This window comes from Ornithorhynchus anatinus, chromosome 6 (genome assembly GCF_004115215.2).
Source record: "Ornithorhynchus anatinus isolate Pmale09 chromosome 6, mOrnAna1.pri.v4, whole genome shotgun sequence".
NCBI classification, from domain to species: Eukaryota; Metazoa; Chordata; class Mammalia; order Monotremata; family Ornithorhynchidae; genus Ornithorhynchus; species Ornithorhynchus anatinus.
The window spans coordinates 29,259,376-29,284,025 of record NC_041733.1 but is presented as its reverse complement, the minus strand read 5'-3'; the positions used below and the strand labels follow the sequence as shown (position 1 = coordinate 29,284,025).

General features: G+C 44.5%; 1 protein-coding gene across 1 annotated transcript in view; it reads left to right on the top strand.

The window, feature by feature from the left end:
• The first annotated feature begins 1,440 nt into the window (after positions 1-1,440).
• The window catches only part of GPR50 (G protein-coupled receptor 50), a 35,932-nt gene continuing 12,722 nt past the window's right edge, over positions 1,441-24,650 (top strand). The window contains exon 1 of the mRNA XM_001512887.3: positions 1,441-1,624. Coding sequence (XP_001512937.2) covers positions 1,441-1,624 — 184 coding nt within the window. The remainder of the gene's footprint in view (positions 1,625-24,650) is intronic.

Below are 24,650 nucleotides of genomic sequence, written 5' to 3'. Positions count from 1 at the left end.
TTATTATCTTCTGTCCTCCCGCCCCCTCGGACTCCTTCATGTCCCCTCCCGTCTCCACCCGCCCCCTGAACTCCCTAATGTCACCTGTCCCCGCGCCCCCTCAGAGTCTCTCATGTTCCCTCCCTCCTCCCTGTGCTCCTTGGACCTCCCTCATGTCCCCTCCGTGGGACTCCTTCATGTCCCCTCCCTCCTCCCTGCACTGCTTGGGCCTCCCTCATGTCCCCTCCCTCCTCCTTGTGCTCCTTGGACCTCCCTCATGTCCCCTCCCTCCTCCTTGTGCTCCTTGGACCTCCCTCATGTCCCCTGTGGGACTCCTTCATGTCCCCTCCCTCCTCCCTGCACTGCTTGGGCCTCCCTCATGTCCCCTCCCTCCTCCTTGTGCTCCTTGGACCTCCCTCATGTCCCCTCCCTCCTCCTTGTGCTCCTTGGACCTCCCTCATGTCCCCTCCGTGGGACTCCTTCATGTCCCCTCCCTCCTCCCTGCACTGCTTGGGCCTCCCTCATGTCCCCTCCCTCCTCCTTGTGCTCCTCGGGCCTCCCTCATGCCCCTCCCTCCTCCCTGAGCTCCTTGGGCCTCCCTCATGTCCCCTCCCTCCTCCTTGTGCTCCTTGGGCCTCCCTCATGCCCCTCCCTCCTCCCTGAGCTCCTTGGGCCTCCTTCATGTCCCCTCCCTCCTCCCTGCACTGCTTGGACCTCCCTCATGCCCGTCCCTCCTCCCTGTGCTCCTTGGGCCTCCCTCATGCCCCCTCCCTCCTCCCTGCGCTCCCTGGGATTCCTTCATGTCCCCTCCCTCCTCCTTGTGCTCCTTGGGCCTCCCTCATGTCCCCTCCCTCCTCCTTGTGCTCCTTGGGCCTCCCTCATGCCCCTCCCTCCTCCCTGAGCTCCTTGGGCCTCCCTCATGTCCCCTCCCTCCTCCCTGCACTACTTGGACCTCCCTCATGCCCGTCCCTCCTCCCTGTGCTCCTTGGGCCTCCCTCATGCCCCCTCCCTCCTCCCTGCGCTCCCTGGGATTCCTTCATGTCCCCTCCCTCCTCCACCCGCCCCCTCGAACTCCTTCATGTCCCCTCCCTCCTCCCTGCGCTCCTTGGGCCTCTTTCATGTCCCCTCGATCTCCCTAATGTCACCTGTCTCCGCGCCCCCTCGGACCCCGTCGTGTCCCCTCCCTCCTCCCCCCGCCCCCTCGGCCTGTCTCATGTCACCTTGTGTCCCCCGCCCCCTCGGCCTCCCACCCGCCCCTCCCCTGCCCCCGTGCCCCGGGGGGCTCCGAGGGGCTCCCGGAGGGGCGGTCCGGTCCCGATGGCCGCTGGCCCGACATGGGTTTGCCCAGGGAGCAGCGGCCGACGAAGGACGGGGAGCGCGGATGCCCGGCGAAGGAAGCGGGGCTGGGCAGGACCGGCCGCCCGCAGTGCCGGTGCCCATCCCGTGCCCACGTCCGTGCCCATGCCGGGAGCCGGGAACGGGACCTGCCCGGGCTGTCCGCCTCCGTCCCCCTCCTCCTCCGGCCGCCCCCCGGGGGAGACCACGGCCCTGGCCGCCGCCCTCATCGTCACCATCGTGGGCGACCTCCTGGGCAACACGCTGGTCATCCTCTCCGTGCTGAGGAACAGAAAGCTCCGCAACGCCGGTAAGGAGCCGCCCCCCCGGCCAACGGACGACCCCCTCCCACCCCCTCGAAGCGCGGGCCCCCCCTCCCCAGGTCACCGTCATTTGCAGACTTGGCCCCGGCTGGCAGGCGCTCACTATGTGCCAAGCGCTCTGCTCAGCCCCGGGGTGGGGACGAGAGGATGGAGGGGCGGACGCGGGACCGGTTCCGTCGCGGGAGGAAAGGAGGACGGGACGGGTCAGGAATCCTGTTTTTGCCCATCGTGATGCCGGAGGGATGGGGAAGTGAAGTGACTCGGCCAGGGTCACACTTAGGCAAGCGGCGGGGCCGGGAGTAATAATCATAATGATAATGATGGCATTTGTTAAGCGCTCACTACGTCCCAAGCGCTGGGGTAGATGCAAGGCAATCAGGTTGTCCCACCTGGGGCTCCCAGTCTTCATCCCCATTTGACAGATGAGGAAACTGAGGCCCAGAGAATTGAAGTGACCCTTCCCACCCTTTCCCTCTGCTCCCCCTCCCCACTGTGCTCATTTGTACATATTATTTATTACCCTGTTTATTTTGTTAATGAGGTGTATATCTCCTTGATTCTATTTATCTTGATGATGTCTTGTTCTTGTTTTCTTCTGTTTTGCTTTGCCGTCTGTCTCCTCCGTTTAGACTGTGAGCCCGTCATTGGGCGGGGATGGTCTCTATCTGTTGCCGAATTGTCCATCCCAAGCGCTAAGTACAGTGCACTGCACATAGTAAGCGCTCAATAAATACTATTGAATGAATGAATAAAGTGACTCGCCTAAAGTCACACAGCTGCCAAGTGGCGGAGCCGGGATTGGAACCCACCCCCTCTGACTCCCAAGCCCGAGCTTTTGCTACTAAACCACGCTGTTTGTTGGGAGGCGAACCCCAGGTGTCCCGGGCTCCCGGGATCTCCACCCTGCTTTGTGCCGCTCCAAGGGACTGGGGGGCTTCATCCTACAGCCTCCCTTTCAGCAGGCTGAAAAAAACCCCCAACATCCCAGAGCTGAAGAGGCGCCCTCCTCTCCTCCCTTTCCTCGCCGGTCCCCCCCAAATCGGACGGCGGGTCCTCGGATCGGTCTGGGGGCTCCCTCTCCCTATCACCCTGCAGGACTTTCCAGCTCCCCATTAGCTCCCCCGACACCCCAACCTGCCGCCTCCGACGCCTTTTCCCAGACTGCTTGGTGGAGCTCCATCACTGTTGAAGAAATCCCTTCCACTTCCACAGAACTTTTCAGGATCGAGTTCCCTTTTCATAGCTACCTGTGCCATTTATTCCCGGATTCCTCCTGATGCATCACCTTCAATTTATTCATTCATTCAATCGCATTTATTGAGAGCTTACAGTGTGCAAAGAACCGTACTAAACGCTTGGGAAAGTACAACATAGCAATAAACAGTCACATTCCCACCCACAACGAGCTTAATCAATCGTAGTCACCAGGGGAGTTTGCCACAGATACATATTTCTCTAATGCCTGGTGATATAGTTTGGTAGAGAGAGAACTCTCAAACTTTTCTAGATGTACCAGAAGAGCTATTTAAGTGAGTTCTGTTTGAAATTAAAGAACTAGTGTGATTTGGATACTTCTGTCCCTCTCTTTCTTTACTTTGCCTAATTTAGCTATTTTCCGGTCAGCACACCAAGGAAACAGTTTATAGATAGTTTGAGCTGATGTGGAGACTTAACGATCATGAATTTGAATGCTTTCCTTCTAAATGCAATTTAGTTGGAAGAAAAACTAAAAGGAATTCCTCTAGCAATCAAGATTCCCATTCTTGTAGTACTCTTTTACCTTTATAAAACTTCAGACAGGGTTACTGCATTATTGCCTTAAAGATTCTCTGGTGTTGGGGGTGGGTTTTCTTGTACCTATAAACTAAATTAGCAATCCTAAAATAGCTCCTCCAAGTTTCCTGTATCTCGTCAATGTTTGCCTGTGGCTTCTGGTTGTAGCTGCTCCCTGCACAACTTTTTGTCTATCAGCCACAGTGCATCTGACAGATGTCAGTCAGGTGCACATGATTTGAAGACGACCTTTTATTACTTGATTAACTATCATTTGATGAAACTGCAGAGTTAATGTATTTTCAGGTCTTCGGTCCAGCTAAAGATCACTGTTTTTGACTTGTTTGGAAAGTAGCACAAGATAGCAAATAACCTAGTAATGTCTCTATTTAGTAGACAGCTCTATTCAACTGAACTTTGAATTTTAGCACCTCAGAAGCAAATATAAAGCTTCTTATTTCCTTTCTTCCATCAAGCAATGCAACTAAGCCTCAAATTCAAATGATTTTCTATTACAGGCATTAGATCCAATAAGCAGTCAGGTTCATTCATTCGATCATACTTAGTGAGCGCTTACTGTGTGCAGGGCACTGTACTACTAAACGTTTGGGAGGGTACAATGCAACAGACACAGATGATGAATGATTGGGTGTAGTGTTATTTCACTTTCAGAAAATATATTAATTCACTCAAAATTAAATGAAAAGTATTATTACAAATATAATCTAGGAAATGATAGTTTTGGGGTTTGGTTTTGATTAATGCTGGAAATTAGCTAGAACCTGTCTGAACTCAGCTGTGATATAAGAAGTCCTGGAATGGATGTTGAGGGGGGAATGGAAAGGGCTGAACCAGACAAGGGAAGGTCTGCACCACCTGGCCCCAGCCCCCGCTGCTTACTGTGTCTTTGGTCCTAATAATAATAATAATTATGGTATTTGATAAGTGTTTGCTCTGTGCCAGGCACTGTACTAAGTGCTGGGCACTGTACTAAACAGCCTTGTCTCTCACATTTTACTCCACCCTGAGACCCTGGACTAATAATGATATAATGGTATTTGTTAAGCGCTTACTATGTGCCAAGCACTGTTCTGAGCGCTGGGGTAGATACAAGGTAATCAGGTTGTCCCACGTGGGACTCACAGTCTTAATCCCCATTTTACAGATGAGGTAACTGAGGCACAGAGAAGTTAAGTGACTTGCCCAAAGTCATACAGCTGATGAGTTGTGGGGGTGGGATTAGAACCTCTGTCCTCTGACTCCCAAGCCCATGCTCTTTCCACTGAGCCACACTGGGCTACCTGCCTGGCTTTGTCTTCAGAGGCGGGCTGACTGACTAGCCATCCTTCAGCCCCCACACTCGGGAGCCTGCTCCTTCACCACTGCAGCCGATGCCACACCACCCTCCCTCCTCTCCCCCTTGAAAGCAAACCCAACTTACTCCGGACCAAGGGCAGCTACTCTTCTAGTTAGTTTGGGTTTTTTTTAAATTTGTTTTTACATTCAGCACTGGTTTGTATAGTAGGATAGTACAGAATAGAATTGAGTCCCAGGTGTTAACTGGAACTTGGAGACTCTTTCTGTGGGAGTCGCATTGTCATTTTCGATAGCAAATGTAATATTCTCAGTCTTGCTATAAGGTAGCTTTGGATCTACTGCTCTGGGAATCACAAGACTTGGGTTCTACTCCATTGAGGCTATGCAGTCAGTGGTGAAGGTTTATGACCAAACAACCACCTAGAGCAGGGTGTTATGTGCAGAATGCTGTACTAAGTGCTCGGGAGAGTACAGTCTGGTAGAGTTGGTAGTTAGGATTCTTGCCTTCTAATGACTGGGGAAAAAGCTCACAGTGTGAAAAGCAGCCAGGTCTAATGGAATGACCATGGATCTGGAAGTCAGAGGACCTGGCTTCTAATCCACTTGTCTATTGTGTGACTTTGGGCAAGTCACTTAACTTCTCTATGCCTCAGGTCCCTCATCTGCAAAGTGGGGAATCAGTATCTGTTCTCTCCTATTTAAACTGTGAGCCCCATGTGGGACTTGCTGATCTTCTATCCTCCCCAGCGCTTAGTACAGTGCTTGGCATATAGTGACTCTTAACAAATACAACCATTGGAGCACTTCTAGGATGGATACAACAGGGGTCATGAAAAATGAGGCACAGAGAAGTCCTAATAATAATAATAATTATGGGCAGATAAGACAGTAATAACTACTGAGGCAACCATATTCCAGGTCGTGGCACTACAGCACAGCCTTGGCATCCTGCTGCAGTCATTTCAAAAGTGTATATTATATGGGTATATGGGTGCTACACTTCCACCCTTCTACTTGTGCATTGCATTCTGTGCCCCATTGAGAACGTCACTGGCAGGGATGAGAGAATGTGAGTGCTACTACACAAAACCACTAGCTCTGTAATCAGTCCTTTACGCAGGTTTTCAGTCGTAAAAATCTCAGGACTGAGGCATTTTTAAAAAAATGCTATCGTTAAGCACTTACTATGTGTCAAGCACTGTTCTAACGCTGGGGTAGGGACAAGTTAATCAGGTCACACACTGTCCCCGTCCCACATGGGGCTCACAGTCTAAGTAGGAGGGAGAACAGGTATTGAATCCTCATTTTACAGTTGAGGAAACTGAGACACAGAGAATTTAGGGGTTTTTTTTAGTATTTATTAAGCACTTATTATGTGCCAGACACTGTACTAAGCACTGGGGTAGATACAAAATAATCAGGTTGGACACAGTCCCTGTCCCAAATAATCATAATACCTTAATTTTCTTTAGTGCCTTTATTGCCAAAGAACTCTCACATTAATTAGTTAATTTCAGTCCTCACAACAACCCTGTGAGGTAGGGAGAGAAGGCAGGTATTAGTACCCCATTTTTCAGGTGGGGAAACTGAGGTGCAGAGACACTAAGTGACTCACCCACAGTCAGCCGGGACATTAGCGGCCCAGCTCGGGCTCAAACCTGGGACCTCTGGCTCCTAGAGCTCAGTCACTTTGCCATGCTGCTTTCCAATTTTACAGATGAGGTAATGAGGCACAGTGAAGTTAAGTGATTTGCCCAAAGACACACAGCAGACAAGTGATGGAACTGGGATTAGAACCCATCTCCTTCTGACTCTCAGGCCTGTGCTCTATCCACTAGGCCATACTACTTCTAAAGTGACTTGCTGAAGGTCACATAGGAGGCAAGTGGCAGAGCTGGGATTAGAACACAGATCTTCTGCCCCCAGGTCTGTGCTGTTTCTACTAGGCCGTGATACAGTTCACTCTGGGAGCATTTTCCTCATTCACCAGAAGGCAGGAATAATGTCAACCAACTCTACTTGATTGTACTCTCCCAAGCACTTATTACAGTGTTCCACGCGTAGTAAATTCTCAGTAGTATTCACTGATCCTCCAGGCCACTTTTGGATGTTGTGGGGTAGCAAGGAGCAAGAAAGAGAGCCTGGCTGCAGCCCACTCTCCCTGACAGGCTGGTCGGTTCCCCACCCCGGGGTGGGGGAGAGAGGAGTGTAAGGGAGTCCTCTCCCAACCAGCCGAGGCTGACTCTGTCACCCTTCTCCAAAGATTTCTTCATCATCAACTCCGTGACTGAAGCCATGCTGCTAAAGCTCTCTCTGCTTCAACTGTGATGTTCATCTTTGTCCATTATGAAAATAAGGGGGAAAATACACCCGATCTGAGAGTGGGTTGTCATAAGGATTCTCTCATCACCTCTTCTGGTAGTCATCACCTCCCTCTCTTTGCAAAGGAGGCCTAGATCCTGGAAAGAGGTCCTGGCCCAGGGTACAGTAGGGGCAGGCTGAACTATCCCAACCTCAGTCTGTGAATGTTTTCTTGTCAGCGTGACATTTTCCCTCCTGTAGAGGCTGGGTGCGGGCTGACTAGCAGTTGAGCTATTTTCCCCTGCAGACACATGAAGAGATTGACATGAAATTACATTGGATGAGAAACTTGCCCTATCTTTGTGATTTGGGGTCTTCTTGAGGGCATGACTAGAGGCAAACCCTTGAGGTCAGAGTTTTTATTTCTGAAACTTATTCCTAAAATAATATTTAATGTTCATAAAGGTTGACTGAGACTCAAAGGTTTGGAATAAACCAGGGAAACTCATCTTGTTCAGTTTGTGTACCCAGACCAAACTGCACCTATCTCAAACATAGCAATGTAAAAAATAATAATAATGATGATGATGGTATTTGTTAAGCACTTACTATGTGCCAGACATTGTACAGTCCCAGGCCCTGTCCCACACAGGGCTCACAGTCTTAATCCCCATTTTTCAGATGAAGTAACTGAGGCACAGAGAAGTGAAGTGACTCACCCAGTGTCACACAGGAGACAAGTGACAGAGCTGGGATTAGAACCCGGGTCCTTCTGACTCCCAAGCCAATACTCTATCCACTAGACCATGTTGCAATTTTCTCTCCTATCCCAGAGTTTACAAAGGACTTGATGTTTTGCAGTCTGCTCATGAAATTTTTCCCAATGGCTAATACTTAATTCTTCAATTTAAGCCCTGTTCTTCTTGTTCTGTTACCTGTGCAGATTTGAATAATCCTTTCATTACCATCCCATGTCCTTGAAAACTTCTAGTGGGCTCTTAATAATAATAATAGTAATAATAATGATATAATACCTCTTCACCCCACTTTAGCAGTACAGTGGTAGATATGCATAGTGCATGGAACCCATGTGTAGAGATTGTTCAGTGTGTCTCACATTCTGCTTACCTTACCTATAAAAAATGATGTAGCGATCATTTGGAGGTGATAAATAATAAAACAATGAACTTTTTCTAGCCCTCATCACAAGTTCTGAATTACAGTATGAATTACCCTGTTTTTATACCTAATAATTAGTTGCTGTAGGAAAGATGCAAATACTGGATTTGCTTGGCTTAACGATCACTTGGTAATTACTATTTATAGTATTGCATGGGGTGTGACAGTTTGCAAATTCCCCAGCATGAAAGTAAATATACTCTGTTGAGGACTCAGTTCAGTTTGGCAGTAGTTGTAATAAAAATAAATTCCAAGACATTTATTAGTTTTTCCCCTCACCCCAGAGGTGCACAAATCAGTCAGTTGGTGCAGAGCACTGTACTAGGCACTCGGGAGAGTACGATATAACAGAGAAGACATGTTCCCTGACTACAGTGAGCTTACAGTCTAGAGGGTTAGATGGACTTTATAAGTAAATAATAAATATGTACATAAGTGCTGAGGGGCTCAGGGTGAGGGGAATAAACGGTGCACAAGAAGCTTACAGTCTCAAGGGAGCTTACACAGGCAACAAAAGACTACCTGAAGCATTCGGCTCTTAGAACAGTGCTTGGCACTTAGTAAGTGCTTAACAAATACCATCGTCATTACCACCCACGTGTCTAACCATGCATACAGCTCCTAGAGGAAGTGCAACTCAGGACAGGTGAGAGACATAGCCACGCCAATTAAATTGTTCAGGTCTGCAGGTGATGGTTGTCATTAGTGCAATTGCGAACAAGCTCAGTTACTTTGGAGGACATGAGAGAGGAGTCCTGTCTTTCTGCATCCACAAAGGCCACGAACTAGCATCTGCCTAAGCTTGCAGGGAAAAAGAGCTCAGAGTTTGGGAACCCTAGTTATCAGGATGCTTAGGAGGCAAAATAGGACCTACCTATTTGGAAGTCTTAAGAGGAAAATAAGTCTTAAAATCATAAAATCCCACTGGGTCTAGGAAGACTTAAGTGAAAGGCAAAAGTCCTTCCTTCCATTTATAGTCTATGTCAAGACACCCTATTATCAAAGCAGATGCGATAAGGATTAAAGGAGTAAATTAAGATCAATTTTATAAGAAATGCCTGATCTGGAGGATGAATACACTGGAAAAATGAATGATTGGGTTTTTTGTTTGTTTTTGGTTAGTAAACAGGCTTCAGACTTTCTAAAGTTAAATATTGTCAATTGTTGATACAGTAACACAATGTCAAGTTAGGTTATTGACAGTCCATTCATTGATTCAAACCATCTTTGACCTGAATAGAAGATGAAGTATGAGAAGGAGAGCTTCCATTAGGATGGAAGAGACTGTTTAATTTCAAATCTTCTTTTGTTCCAGTGGGCGGGACTCCTCTGTTCCTTGTTTCCATTTAGCAGCAAACAGAGTTAGGGCAAGTGGCATGGGCAGACCATTGCAGTCCTAGGGGGCTGAAGCCAGGGCAGGGGAAAGTAGTGAGGAGCACAGCAACGAGCAGTTGACAGTAGCCTCCCTGCCACACCCCTTCTCATTCATTCATTCATTTGGTCTGTTTAATGAGCGCTGACTCTGTGCAGAGCACTGTTTTAAGCGCTTGGAAAGTACAATTCAGCATAAAGAGAGACAATCCCCACCCACACCGGATTTACAGTCTAGAAGTGGGGAGACATCAAGACAAGTAAAAGAGGCATCAGTATAAATAAATAGAATTATAGCTAAATACACAACACAACAAGTAAACAGACATCAGTATAAAGAATTAGAATTATAGCTATGTATACAACAAACAGGCATAAAAATAAAAAGAATTATAGCTATATACATATATACACAAGTGCTGTGGAGGGGAAGAGCAAAGGGACCAGGCACACTCTCATGGGCCAGGCACCACCACCCCCTCTACGGCACAGAACAAGGGACCCACGATTTCACAAATTGCCACTGCCAGTCTCTGGTGGGGTGGGAACTCTTCTTGTACCCACAAATTGAAATCAGATAAAGTTTCTGGGTGCCAATCTGTTTTTGAAAGATGATCAACCCTTTCTATTGCAAAGGGATCCCTCAATGCACATAACTGTTGGTGGCCTCCAGATTTTTCAATATTTGAGGTTCTTGTTGGGTTAATAGCACTACATGGATATGTCAGTGATGGATTTAGCAAAAACTCACTTTTAGATATTCAAGTTTAGATAATTTGTCATTCTCCCCGATGGATGATTGATTACTATTACATAATTTTGAGACCTGTGTTTTGAGAAGCATTTTCTAAGCTTTTATTTTTTTATTCTGAGATAAAACAAAGTCTTTAAGAATAAAATTTTCCTACTGTTATGTCCAGTAAGACTGGTCTATTTAAAAAACAATAAACAACACCTAGATTGTTAAGAAATAACTGTATTCAGGATTTTTTTTTAAAATCAGTAGGTTTTTCCCATTCTGTCACGGCTAGTATTTGATGGACCTGTTATAGAACCCAGAATATTTCCAGATGATGAAATCTGCTTTCCAATTCTTCTTGAGCACAGAAACTGGATAAAGTGGGAAGAAGGAAAATAAACTTGGCAGGGGATGCCCAGTTGAATTTTAAGTTGGAGTGATCCTTCCCTTGGGGACAGACGTCATGAGCCAGGGCTTTCTCATGTCTCATCTTGCACAACTGCTTTCACTAACACAAGGGATTGCTTTGAAATGGCTATTCAGTTATTCAGCCCTCCTACTTATGGCTTCCTGGAGGGCACTGTGAGGGAAATTTCATCCTTCTTTATCAGCTCTTCAATGCTGAAACAGTCTGGCATGTGAAGTTAATTTTCAAATAGGAAATAATATTGGAACAGGAAAGTAATTTCCCTATCACTACTTGGTCAACAATCCTTACTGAGTGCCCAATAGGCACAAGGCACTGTGCCAGATCCTTAGTGAAATTTCATAAATCTGCCCCTTGTATTTATATGTTTGTATTTATATCTATGTTCATTTCACTTCTATGTTATCTATTAGATTTTGAGCTTCTCAAGGACAGAGTTGTGTTTTTGTTCTTTTGCTCTTTTTACTGAAACCAAAAGGAACTGGCAAGCAATAAATTTTCAAGAGTTTTTACTCATGATGGGGCTTAAACTGCAACTTTGTTTTTCATTCTTTCCAACTGCCCTAAAAATCCAACAGACGGCTGCTGCCCTTGTGTTTCGGGGACCTTTTAGGTCCCCATCATTCTGTTGTCAACTTCTCAGGATTCTAGGTGGGAGGGTACAATTGGGTGGCTGGCAAAGCCCAAATGCCACCTGTCAGTCAGGTGGACTTGTCTGAGTTCCCGAACTGGGCCCTTGGTGCCCCATGTGGGATAGGGGCTGTGTCTGATTGCTCTATCTAGCCCAGCATTTAGCACATAGGAATTGCTTAATACATTTTTTTATTACTGCTTAAAAAACATTCTCCCTGCAAGCACCAAATTGAACTGGGGGGAGGGAGGGCAAATACATTTTGGGCAGATTGTCATCAAAAGGATTTTCCCAGCAGAAAAATCACCTATAAAATATCGCTTGCCTCTTGCAGACAGCCTCTGGCAGGAGGGAGGGAGGCTCCTGAGTTGCTTGTTTTTCTTGGAGCTTAACCTCCTGGCCAGTGTGTTTGTCACAGAGCATGAGCTGCTGCTTTCCCACAGCTGCCAGAGCACAGATCCTGAGGCTGCAGGCAGTACAGATTTGAGTGCATGTTTGGTGTGTAGCTGTGAACCTGATAAAACTGGAGAGATGTTTTTTTACTTCTTTGTCCTTTTGTTTACTTACTTTCACAGCAAAATAGATAAATCTTCCCTGGAGTGAAATCTAACACGTCAATGATTCTACCAGTCTTCTAGGCAGGCCCTGTGAGTGGGAGAATAGGGAAGGGAAAGAAATACCGCCTCTTAGATGGTATTGAGGATAGGGTCAGGATATCGAAGATGCAGAAAAGATTTCAAAGTCCATTTCTTCACTATCTGTTATTTCATAACAGCAGGATTCAATTTTTAGCCTAAAAATCAGTGGATTTGTTGTAGAATTAATGTTCAGCTATTTGCTTATGCTATTGTTCAGCTAATGTTCAGCTAATGCTATTGACCGATTTGCTATGTACATATATGTAAAAGCCGCAACATTAATGATATTCTGAATTTAAATGGAACTTTTAGTCTACTAAAGTGCTTTCACATAAATGAATCTGTTTTACTTTCAGTATCCTAAAGAAATACAGGTACTTATTTACAGATGAATCAATCAATCAACTGCATTTATTGAATGTTTACTGTGTGTATAGCACTGTTCTAAGCATTTGGGAGAGTAGAGTATACAGTATAAGGGTCACATTCCCTGCCTACAGCGAGCTTACATGCTAGAGAGGGGGGCAGACATCAATATAAATAAATTATGGCTATGAACATTTGGGCTGTGAGCCTGGGGCCGAGTGAATAAGGGGAGCAAATCAGGGCAGTGCAGAAGGGGGTGGGAGAAAAGAAAACGAGGACTTAGGGAAGGCATCTTGAAGGACATGTGCCTTGAATAAGGCTTTGAAGTTTGGGAGAGTAACTGTCTGTCGGATATAAAGAGGGAGGGCATTCCAGGCTAGCGGCAGAATGTGGGCAAGAGCTTGGCGGCAAGATAATGAGATTGAGGAATAGTGAGTAGGTTGGTGTTAAAGGAATGAAGTGTGGGGGCTGAGTTGAAGTAAGAGAGCAGTGTGTGGTGAGGTAGCAGGGGGTGAGGTGATTGAGTGCTTTAAAGCTGATGATAAGGAGTTTGATGCGGAGGTGGATGGGCAACCACTAGAGAGCCTTGAGTAGTGGGGAAACATGGAACGATGCAGGCAGCAGAACGAAGCGTGGACTGGAGTGGGGAGAGATGGGAGGCAGGAAGGTCAGCAAGGAGACTAATGCAGTAATTAAGTCGGGATAGATAAGTACTTGGATTAATGTGGTAGCGGTTTGGATGGAGAGGAAAGGGCAGATTTAGTGATGTTGTGAAGGCTGAACTGACAGGATTTAGTGATTTATAAAGAAAATAAAGCCCAGTTCATTTGGTCAATGTGGTCATTCACTTAGCTGGGAACAGAGCACAGGACTCTTGACTTCCAGTACTCTACTCCTTCCGATCAACAGTATTGAGTGCTAACTGTGTGCAGAGCACTTGACTAAGCAATTGGGAGAGAATCATAGAGTTAGAAGACACAGTCCCTCTCTTCAAGGAGCCTACAGTCTTGTAGGGCAGTTAGACACAAATAAATTACAGATAGGGAGAGCAACAGACTGTAAAATACGGAAGCTCACCATCTGAAACTGTAAGCTTGTCGTGGACAGGGAACGTATCTATCAACTCAGTTGTACTCTCCCAAGCTCATAGTACAGTGTTCTGAACACACTAAGCACTCAATAAATACCACTGATTTACATTTGTTCTCTAGCTAGAAGGTGTATCCACTCGATAGAGAAGATATGTCTACTAGACCAAGCTCTTTCTGAATGTTGAAGAAATAAGGAGCCTGGACACTTGGGTCACTTTTGGTAGAGTGTTAACTTGGAGCTTTTACAAATCACACACTTTTTGCCATAGTATTCTGTCAGAGTGACTATGAAGTAAATGCTTTGCTATAGGCATTTTACCAAAGCTCATTCAATTACAAGCTTAGGGTCGTTTATCCGTGGGGAAAAGCCTCTACCTGGCAATAGTTGTTTACAGCGAGAAGAATATTTTCGGTCTTCACCCTTTGGGGTAGGCAGGTGTCTAGCCAACACTGTATAATCAATCAATAATATACTTTTTAATGGCATTTGTTAAGTGCTTACTATGTGTCAAGCATTGTGCTCAGATCTGGGGTAGATTCATTCATTCATTCATTCAATCGAATTATTGAGCACTTACTGTGTGCAGAGCACGGTACTAAGCACTTGGAATGTGCAATTCAGCAACAGATAGAGACAATCCCTGCCCAACAACAGGCTCACAGTCTAAAAAATACAAGTGTCTAAAAGATACAAGCTAATCAGGATAGACACAGTCTGTGACCCACATTGGGCTGACAGTCTTAATCCCTATTTTACATATGAGGTAACTGAGGCCCAGAGAAGTCAAGTGACTTGCCCAAGACCATAGAGTAGACAAATGATGGAACTGGTATTAGAACCCAGGTGTTTTTGACTCCAAAGACCATGTTCTACCCACTAGGCCATGCTGCTTCCCCATAGATTTATTGAGCACTTAGTGTGTGTAGAACATTGCATTATGCAGTTTCCCTAGACCCTGCCACATAGCACTCATAGCAGAGTATTCTGTTAAATGAATTCACACTCCATAGCTTTTTATGTAACCCATATTCAGATCCCTTTCCTGAGAAATGACCCAAGACAGCCCTGGTTTTTGGTTAATGGGAGCCTCCCACTGCTCCAGACTGCTGAATAGTAAAGCTGTTACTGGTAAATTTTTTTTAAAGGCTTGATAAAGTTTTGTCTTGATAGAACTGTAGTGTTTTCTGTTAAACTTTGAGTCTATATTTCTTGCCTGTAGAAACCTTGTGTGGTAAATTCAAATAGACCTTGGTATGCCATTACTAACAGAATTCCACTCATACTTTAAACTGCCCAAGCAGCGTGGCTTAGTGGATAGAGCATGGGCCTGGGAGTCAGAAGAACCTGGCTTCTAATCCCGACTCCTCCATATGTCTGCTGTGTGACTTCGGGCAAGTTACTTAACTTCTCTGGGTCTCAGTTACCTCATCCATAAAATGGGGATTAAGACTATGAGCCCTATGTGGGGCAGGGTCTGTGTCCAACCTGATTGATTTGTATCAATCCCAGCACTTAGAAAAGTGCTTGGCGCATAGTAGGTGCTAACAAGTCCCATAATTATATTGATCATTATAATTACTGTAGAATTGGTGTGAATCTACTAGAATAAGCGCAGGGATCATATCTACTTATTCTATTGTACTCTACCAAGATCTTAGTACAGTGCTCTGCACACAGTAAGTGCTCAGTAAATACATCGATGGACTGGTGTGCGTGTTGGGCAGAGGGAGAGATTGGGGACAGATCTTACAGTAAAAGAAAGGGTGTGAGAACTGCAGCCCCGATGAGTTGGGATTCTGCGCCACAGAACTCCAGAGGAGCAATCTTGAATCAGTACTGGGAGTGGTCCTTCCTGCTTTCTGGCACAAGAATTTAAGATGCCAAGATGTCTCCTTGTAAGTAAAAATTCTCCTCTCTTGGAGTTACTGTCTTCTATTAGAGAAGCAGTATGGCTCAGTGGAAAGAGCCTGGGCTTGGGAGTCAGAGGTCACAGGTTTGTATCCCGGCTCTGCTACTTGTCAGTTGTGTGACTGTGGGCAAGTCACTTAACTTCTCTGTGCCTCAGTTACCTCATCTGTAAAATGGGGATTAAGACTGTGAGCATCACGTGGGACAACCTGATTACCCTGTATCTACGCCAGCGCTTAGAACAGTGCTCTGCACATAGTAAGTGCTTAACAAATACCAACATTATTATTATTATCCTAACTGGCTGAAGGCAGGATCCATTAAGGACATCAACAGCTTCCCTGTGACAGTGGCTAGCGACTGGCAGCAGGCACAGGTGACTATCGTTACTGCTGAAGGTAAAGATTTATTCTTTTCCTCCTGGGATGGCTTCGAGTCTAAGTAGGAGGAAGAGCAGGTATCAAATTCCCATTTTACAGATGATCAAACTGAGGCCCAGAGAAGTGAAGCGACTTGCCTAAGGTCACACACAGTAGGTAAGTAGCAGATCCAGGCTTAGAACCCAGGTCCTCTGACATCCACGCCCTTGCTCTTTCTACGAGCTATGTTTATCTTACTCCTCCCTATCAAAAAACTAGTATAAGGGTACTAAATAATTTGTAATTTGTAGACATGATTCCAAAGAGATAAAAACTATTGTAAAAATGAATAAGAAACAATTGGAGATGTTGAAAGGCTATAGAAGGAATAACTGGGGAAAATGCAGTGCATAGAGACTTGAAGTTTCCATATCAAATGTCAGTTTTTCAGGCAGCAGAATCTGTATAATGAAATAATTTATCCTTCTATTCAGTTAGATGACTCCAAGTCAAAACAGAGATTATTCCTGACAAAACTCCCAAATACAAAAGCAGGCTGAGAGAACTTGCTCTCTCACACTGATTCATTCAGAACGTTCCAATACTCCTCCGAGTTGTGGATCTTACAGTAACAGTTGGTAATCTTGATTGATGAGATAAAAGTTGTCCCTTAGCCTGAGTGTAAATAAATTCATAATGGATTAGCCAACTGTAAAATGGGTATTAAATCCTAGTACCTCCTACTAAGACTCTGTATGTGGGACAGGGACTGTGTCCAACCTGATTAACTTGTAACTACCCTCGCATTTAGAACAGTGCTTGACACACAGTAAGTGCTTAACAAATCCCATAATACACAGAGAGATAATGTTTAAGGACTGCTTTATTTGGAAAGATAATGTAAAAAAGATTGAACGATGGCCACTGATTGGTTGAATATATTAACTGACCTTTAATCAGTAGATTAGTATTTTTTGAGCACTTATGGTGTGCAGAGCACTGAACTAACAGCTTGGGAGAGTAGGTATAACTGAGTTGGTAGACCCGTTCCCTGCCTACAACAAACTTATAGTTTACGTGCCATACTTAGTATAAAACAGGATTTCATCAATCTATGTCTCGTGAAATCAAATTATGACCTTGGGTAAATCACTTAACTTCTCTGTGCCTCAGTTCCCTCATCTGGAAAATGGGTATTAAGACTGTGAGCCCTATGTGGAACAGGGACTGTGTCCAACCCAAATATCTTGTATCTACCCCAGCCCAGTGCTTGGCACATAGTAAACAGTTAACAAATACCACAGTCATTATTATTATTGGAAGAGTTTAACATTCAGAGTTTGTGGTTGAACATTGACCACTGCAAAATTGAGGCAAAAGATTAAGATTTGTCATTGAAGAGGATGCCTATCCTATAAATTGTTACAAATTTCTTACCTGTTACTGACCAGATTCTCCCTACTGACCTAAATTCACCCCTAGTGAGTTAACTTTAAAACAGGCACATTCATTCTTTCAGAACACTTGAGAGCCTTCTTCTAAATGACCACTTCAGTGCCCCAAGCAATGCGCTAGTGTCCTTTGAACAAATTGCCAAAAGCCAAATGCCTACAGGTCAGTTGCCAACAAATCAGTGGTCTAATGTAACCAATGATGGTCCAATCATTAACAAAATTAATTGCTGTCTCCTATTTCCAATCCTTGGAATGCTGTTGGACTTAAATCAGTCTATGGCTCTCAAGGCCTGTCTGTACTGTCTTCCACACAGATAATAATAAACATCATCATCATCATGGTATTTGTTACATGCTTAACTATGTTCCAGGCACTGTACTAAACACTGGGGTGGATACAAGCAGATCAGATTGGACGCAGTCCTTGTCCTGCATGGGCCTCACAGTCTCAATCTCCATTTTACAGATGAGGTAACTGAGGCCCAGATAAGTGAAGTGACTTGCCCAAGGTCACACAGAAGACAAGTGGCAGAGCCAGGAATAGAATCCATGACCTCTTGACTCCCAGGTCCATGCTCTATCCATTATGCCATGCTCCTTCGAGGCCTTGAATGCTTTCTGATACTTCTTTTCCCTCTTCACTCTTCCCCATCCGTATATAAATAGATCCTCTTGCCTAGTGATGGTCATTGTTCCCTGGAACTAAATTTTCCAATTTCTGATCGGGTTAGATCGATCCTATTATTTTTGTTGAAAATAGGGGACTAAGGAAGCCCCGTTAAATTGTAGAAATTCCCACAATGTCCTGGGAGAAATTACTTCCATTTCAAGTAATTAATTGAGTTTTGAGTCTTCACTTTTGCAAATTTTCAAAGTTCCCCAGCAGGCACCTGTATCCCTGGTTCCCCTCATTTTAAAATGTCCCCTCTGTTCTAGAAGCGCTTCTATTCGAGAAGCAGCATGGCCTATTGGCAAGAGCCCGGGCTTGAGAGTCAGAAGGCGTGAGTTCTAATCCCGGCTCCACCACTTGATTGTTGTGTGATCTTGGGTAAGTCACTTCACTTCTCTGTCTCACTTACCTCATCTGTAAAATGGGGATTAAGACTGTGAGCCTCCTGTGGAACATGGACGGTGTCCAACCTGACTACCTTGTATCTACCCCAGTGCTTAGAACACTGTGCTTGGCACATAGGAAGCACTTAACAAATACCATAATTAGTATTATCTCTTTTTGTACCTTTTTTCTTATAGATCCAATACAGTTCACCTCACTGCTACTACTGCTGCTTATATTGTCCCTACTCATTCTACAATCATGAGTTGGTTCCTACAAAGAGAGGGGTTGGCAAGATCCAGAATGGAAGGATCTAGGGGAGAATGAGGCAACAGTGGAAGAAAAGGAGGGGCTGGGGATCTGTGAGGAAAAGGTCTGAGGCTCTCTCTTGTGGGCCACCCCTGCACTCCTGTTACTCTGATGTCTGCTCTCCCCATCTCACCTCAGTCCCCCAGCTTGGCAACTCCAGAAGGGAGGACCACCAGGCAATTAAAGGACTTTAGCAGTCGCAGCAATGTCCATTGCATTAGAGCTGAAGAAAAGCTAGATAAAATTACAAGAATAGAGGGGAGCATGGGATGACCCAGAGAGGCAGGTGGGAAGGTTTGGAGGTGCAGAGAGGAAAACTGGGAACCTCATGGAATGGGAGGAGAGAGGGGACCAAGACTACACATTTCAGAGGAGATGGGGCTACAGGGGATGGGGCTACCTTAAAAGCACTTAGCAGGAAAATAGTTGTTGCATATATAGTTTCTGAGTTTCCTGGGGTAGCAAAATTCTCATCTTTGATTGGTAGCTGACTCAGACTGATTTCAGCACTCAGGGCTAGTAGATCTGTCAAGATCACCAGAAGAAGGGTTTGAAAGGATTTAAGGGTAGTGCTATACATTCCTAAATAATGCTGAACTGAAGCATTGAAGAAGTTTAATTTTAAGGAACGGGAGGGGGGAAAATAAAATCATATCTAAATGACAACACATCCCTAGATACAAACAGAACGGAGGGAGATGAAATGGTACTGGAAGAAGATGAGTAGGCTTAGGAACAGTTAGGTAAGTAGCCGGTTGGGTAAGTTATAAACTCACAAACTTTTACGTCTTTACAATGTTCCTCATATGGACCAACAAAATTTTAAGAGGGTGTGTCCACAAATAGAGGGGTTAGGTCTTCCTCGATCAATTAAAGGTATGTTTTGAGGGTTTACTGTGTGCAGATCACTCTACTATGCGCTTGGGAAACTTGAATACCGCAGAATTGGTAGAAATGATCCCTGCCCTCAAGGACCTTACAGTCTACAGTGGGAAACAGGCATTAAAATGAATTACAGAGGGAGGTAATTTCCCTAAGACAATCAGTTTCCCATAAAGGCAGGCAGAGGAAGAGAGTGAAAAACCAGAGAGTCAGAGTACCCCTAATCATTAGGGGTCTCTGCCATGCTGGATAGACTCTCATTCCCAAATAATTCTGGAAAATGTAGATGTTTCATCTTCCAGGAATTGAAGTTGCCAGGTATGTCATCTACTTCCTTTTTGGTGCTCATTTCAATAAGCTTTGAAAGACTAGTAACCCAGCGAGACCCTTCTAACACTAAGGTCATGCACCTTCCCTTTCTACTTGGGGACTGTGAGAGAACTGGGGAGGTGAAGGTAGGAAGTTAACTTTCCAACATTCAGTGGAGTCTGTATTGTACCTGAATATGGAGGAACCTAAACTGAACTTGGCTGAACAAGTGCAAACCTAGATGAAGCCCAAACCTTTGAAGTGAGAAAGAACATTGCAAAGTAGTCTGAGCAGCTTAGCCAAGACAGTCCAGATTTAAGGAGGATTTGTATATTTTTGTACAAGTTAACTAGTACAACCTACCACATGAAAACCTTGAGGTATAGCCAGTCTAGTATGTTTGAACATACAGCCCAAGCACAGATGCCTCCCCAGGTGCACCAGGCTGCAATTTAGTTGGCACCAAACCTGAACCAGAGACTTGATGCCTCCCAAAGAACCAAGTAAATACAATTGCCTGTGAACAGGAGAGCCACGGTGACCATTCAGCCAGTGTGAGATGGCTAGATCACACTTGGAGTGGTGTGCTGTAAAAATCCATCAGGCAAGTCTGGTTGAGAACCTCAATAATTATAATATTCACGATAGTAATAATTGTGGTGTTTCAGCAGTATCATGTACCCGGCACTGTGGGGTAGATATAAGATAATCAGATATAAGATCAAGATATAAGGTTGGACTTACAGTCCCTGATCCACTGTAGGGAAGAAAATAGTGGAAAAACCCAAACCCCTATATGTCCCAAAGTGCAAAGGGGTGGTTTGGTCTATACTTCCCAGAGCCACTGGGATATTCTGGGAAGAGTATACCTCCTTTGCCATAGGTGGAGAGCTCCCTCCCGACACTGCAGAACTTACAAACTTTTCTTAAGAAATTGTCCAGAGGGAAGGTTCAGGTTCTGAGATGCTTTCGGCCCTGCTAGCTGCTACCCTGCTCCCTGGTTGCCTGCCGACTCCCATTTGATGATATCTGGGGTGATTATCATTAGGGGTCATTTCCATTTTAAAATTTTTCCCAGGGCAAAAGTCTGAGGCCCCAGGCACACGGTGATTTGCTTTTGGAGTCAGGCAGTCCCGTTTTGTATTTACAGTTTTAAATCCGTCTTTTGTGTATCCCTGTTGGCATCATTTCTAGTTTGTAATATTAAATCTTCAATTAGTTTTTATTCTGTTTGGAAAATCTAGTTCAGTCATGACTACGGGGGCCTTTGTAGAGCTAGCAAATGGAAAATGGCTAACCTCCCTGTCCCACTTTTCCCCCGAAATATGCTGGATATGAGGGTCAAAGCTCATATTATTTTATTAAATATTTGGTGTAAATCATCCAGGGGGCCCCAGTTTTATACTAGACAGTCCAGTTTTCTGCTGATCTACCTTTGTTGTGCAGTTACAACACCTAGATACCCTTATCCAGTATTTTCATCTTAAAAATCCAGATTTCCTCTATACTGGAAGTTCCTTGTGGGCATGGAACATATCTTCCAACTCTGTTGTAATGTACTCTCCCGAGTGCTTAATACAGTGCTCAGCACACAATAAACACTGAAATACAGTTGACTGATTGCTTTGGCTCTTGCTGGCCAGTTCAATGATTCAATCAATCAGTGGTATTTATTGTACACTTACTATGTGCAGAGCAATGTTCTAAGCACATGGGAGAATACAAGAGAATAAGCAGACACATTCCTTGTCCATAAGGAGCTTACAGTCTAGAGGGGTAGACAGACATTAATGTGCATTAATACGAATATCTTATTGTACACAGAGAACTATACTAAGTACATAGGAGAGTATAGTAAGTACTAAGTAGACATGATTCCTGCTTTCAAGGAGTTTACAATCTAGAGGGTGATGCTGGTGAATCCTGAGCAAAGATGTGACATTTCTGTTGTTATTGGAAACTGAGGTTCTAAAGAATCTACACTAGCAGTGTAGTTTTATAAATTTAAATTTAAATTCACTCTTTAATCCTCAGATAGCCAGTTGAGTTCATTGGTTCTTATTAAAACCTGTCCTGCTGAGAAACTAGAAAACCTAGTATTACCTTAATAAAAATTATTGAATGATTATAAAACATAGTACCCAGAAACAAGGGACCATTAGGTAAATACACCTGTGAAATAATTTTTAAAATGTCGCTTTAATGATAAGCAAAGGACCTTGACACACGTGCGCACACACACACACACACACACACACAAGCCACACACACTTACATGCTTCCCAAATGCTCTTGCCTGACCACCTGTATGTTAATAGATGGCAGAGTTGTGGGTGGAATCCCTAGATTTAAATTTATAAAACTATACTGCTAGTCATGGTAACTTTTGGGCCTTCCAAAGCTTAAATATAGTTTATGATTCCTGGGTTTCTAGTGGAGTGTTGGCAATACTGTGATGGGTGATTCTCAAATTTGGAGAAGGTTTGTGGAAGGGAGAATTTAATGCTTACAATACCAGAGTAGCAGCCAAGTGATCAGTGTTGTGATCCTGCCTCCTCCATCAGCTGTGTGACCATGGACCAGCCACTCAGTGTCCCTATTCCACAATTTTCTTACCTTCAAAATAGGGATGATAATCTCTGATCTGAGGAATACGGCAAGCCAAGACAAAGAATGACAGATCTTCACCAGATAGTTTGCATAGTAACAGCAAACAAAGAACCTGATGGTTTATCCATTCTCACAATAAGAACAACTGTGGCATTTGCTAAACACTAAACACTGTACAGAGCACTGGGGTAGATACAAGATTGACAGATTGGACACATGTCTCACGAGGAGCTCACAGTCTAATCTTAATGATCCAAGCATTTGTGATCTCATTTTCAGGCGATGGGGCAATTTGGATAACAATTGCCCATGAGACTTTTTAATTGAATTTAGTCCACCATTTCATAATTTACCAACAAATTGAAAAGGACTGAGGAGATCTTATATTTGAAACACTTGGAATTTCATCAGAAAAGAGATGTTTTGTAAATTTCAGCTTCAGTGATGTCTCTCTTTGCATGGTAAGTTAAGGTCACCGACACAGTATGTTGCCAGTGACCGAACTGGAAGGAAAATCATGTCGCAGGGCTTCCAGCTGAGTTCATTGTCTGGGGTACCTCTGTGGTATCTATGGAAACCCCTATAATAAGGAACACTAGGGCTGAATGAGCAGAAAATTTTCCCCAGTGCTGAGAAACCATTTGCTGTTAATTAAAATTATGGAATTTATTAATTTCATACTGTGGGCCAGAGCCCTATGCCAAGTGCTAGGGTAGATAGATAATCAGATCAGACACAGATGCTGTCCCACACAAGGCTAATATATTTTAAGTCAAGGAGAGCAGACCATTGAGTAGTTTTCCTGAGAAACTTTGCCTTGCACATATATAAATTGAGTGCATGTTACAAGAAGCAAATTTACTCAGCAGAAATCCTGACCGAGTAGTGTGGGAAGTCTTTTCTCCCTTTTGTGAGCATCACATCCATTTTCTATTAAGGAGAAATAGTTTGGTTGAGCCAGGATCAGCCAGACCTCACCAGGAGTGAATGCACCTTTATGTAGTAGGGAATGTGAAAGCTGTATAATTTTAGTTATGTGGACTTGGCGAATCACTCCTTTCTATATATTAACTGTATTTAACAACTTTAATTTCTAGACTGATGATACTCTTTCTTCTTTATGACCTCATAAACCTCGGGTTTAGACTGCCTGAAAGAGAAGCAAGGAGTTGAGCTCTCTACTCACAGCCATGTGATGAGAAGCAGCATGGCCTAATAGGTAGAGCATGAGCCTGGGAGAGTGAAGCAGCGTGGCTCAGTGGAAAGAGCCTGGGCTTGGGAGTCAGAGTTCATGGGTTTGAATCCTGGCTCTGCCACTTGTCAGCTGTGTGACTGTGGGCAAGTCACTTAACTTCTCTGTGCCTCAGTTCCCTCATCTGTAAAATGGGGATTCACTGTGAGCCTCACGTGGGACGACCCGATTACCCTGTATCTACCCCAGTGCTTAGAACAGTGCTCTGCACATAGAGCTTAACAAATACCAACTTTTTTTTTAGTGGAAGGAACATGGGCTTGGGAGTCAGAGGTCATGAGTTCTAATCCTGGCTCTGTCACTTGTCAGCTGTGTGACTTTGGGCAAGTCACTTAACTTCTCTGGGCCTCATTTACCTGTAAAATGGGGATTAAGACTGCGAGCCCCACCTGATGACCTTGTATCTCCCCCAGCACTTAGAACAGTGCTCGGCAGATAGGCACTTAAAAAATACCAACATTATTATTATTATTATTATTATTATTCTCTGGGCCTCAGTTACCTCATCTGTAAAATAGGGATTAAGTCTGTGACCCCCATGTGGGACAGTGACTGCGTCCAACTCAATTTGCTTGTATTCTCCCTCCAGTGCTTATTATAGTGCCTGGCACATAGTAAGTGCTTAACAAATACCACAGTTATTATTATTATTAGGAATCAATGATAGTCTCAGTTAATGGTATAGAGTGTTTAGAGCACTGTATTAAGTGCTTGGGAGAGTGCAGTGTATTAGAGCTGGTAGACTCAATCCCTGTCTACTCATCCTTATCCTCTGTGAGAGCATAGGGGAACCTGACCCATCCCATACCCCAAGATAAATGGTGCTTTTGAGGGATAAGGTGGGGGTCCCTGGTGGCGATACTGCCCCATGCAGAGCCTGCTAGACTTTCTTAGACATGTGCCTCTTTGAGCCACATAGGAATAATAATATTTATTAAATGATTACTGTATATAGAGCTTTATTTCAAACACTGGGAAAATTACACAGGTCAGCATTAGACCCAGACCCTGGCCCTCCACAGCCCCACAATCGGAAAATAAG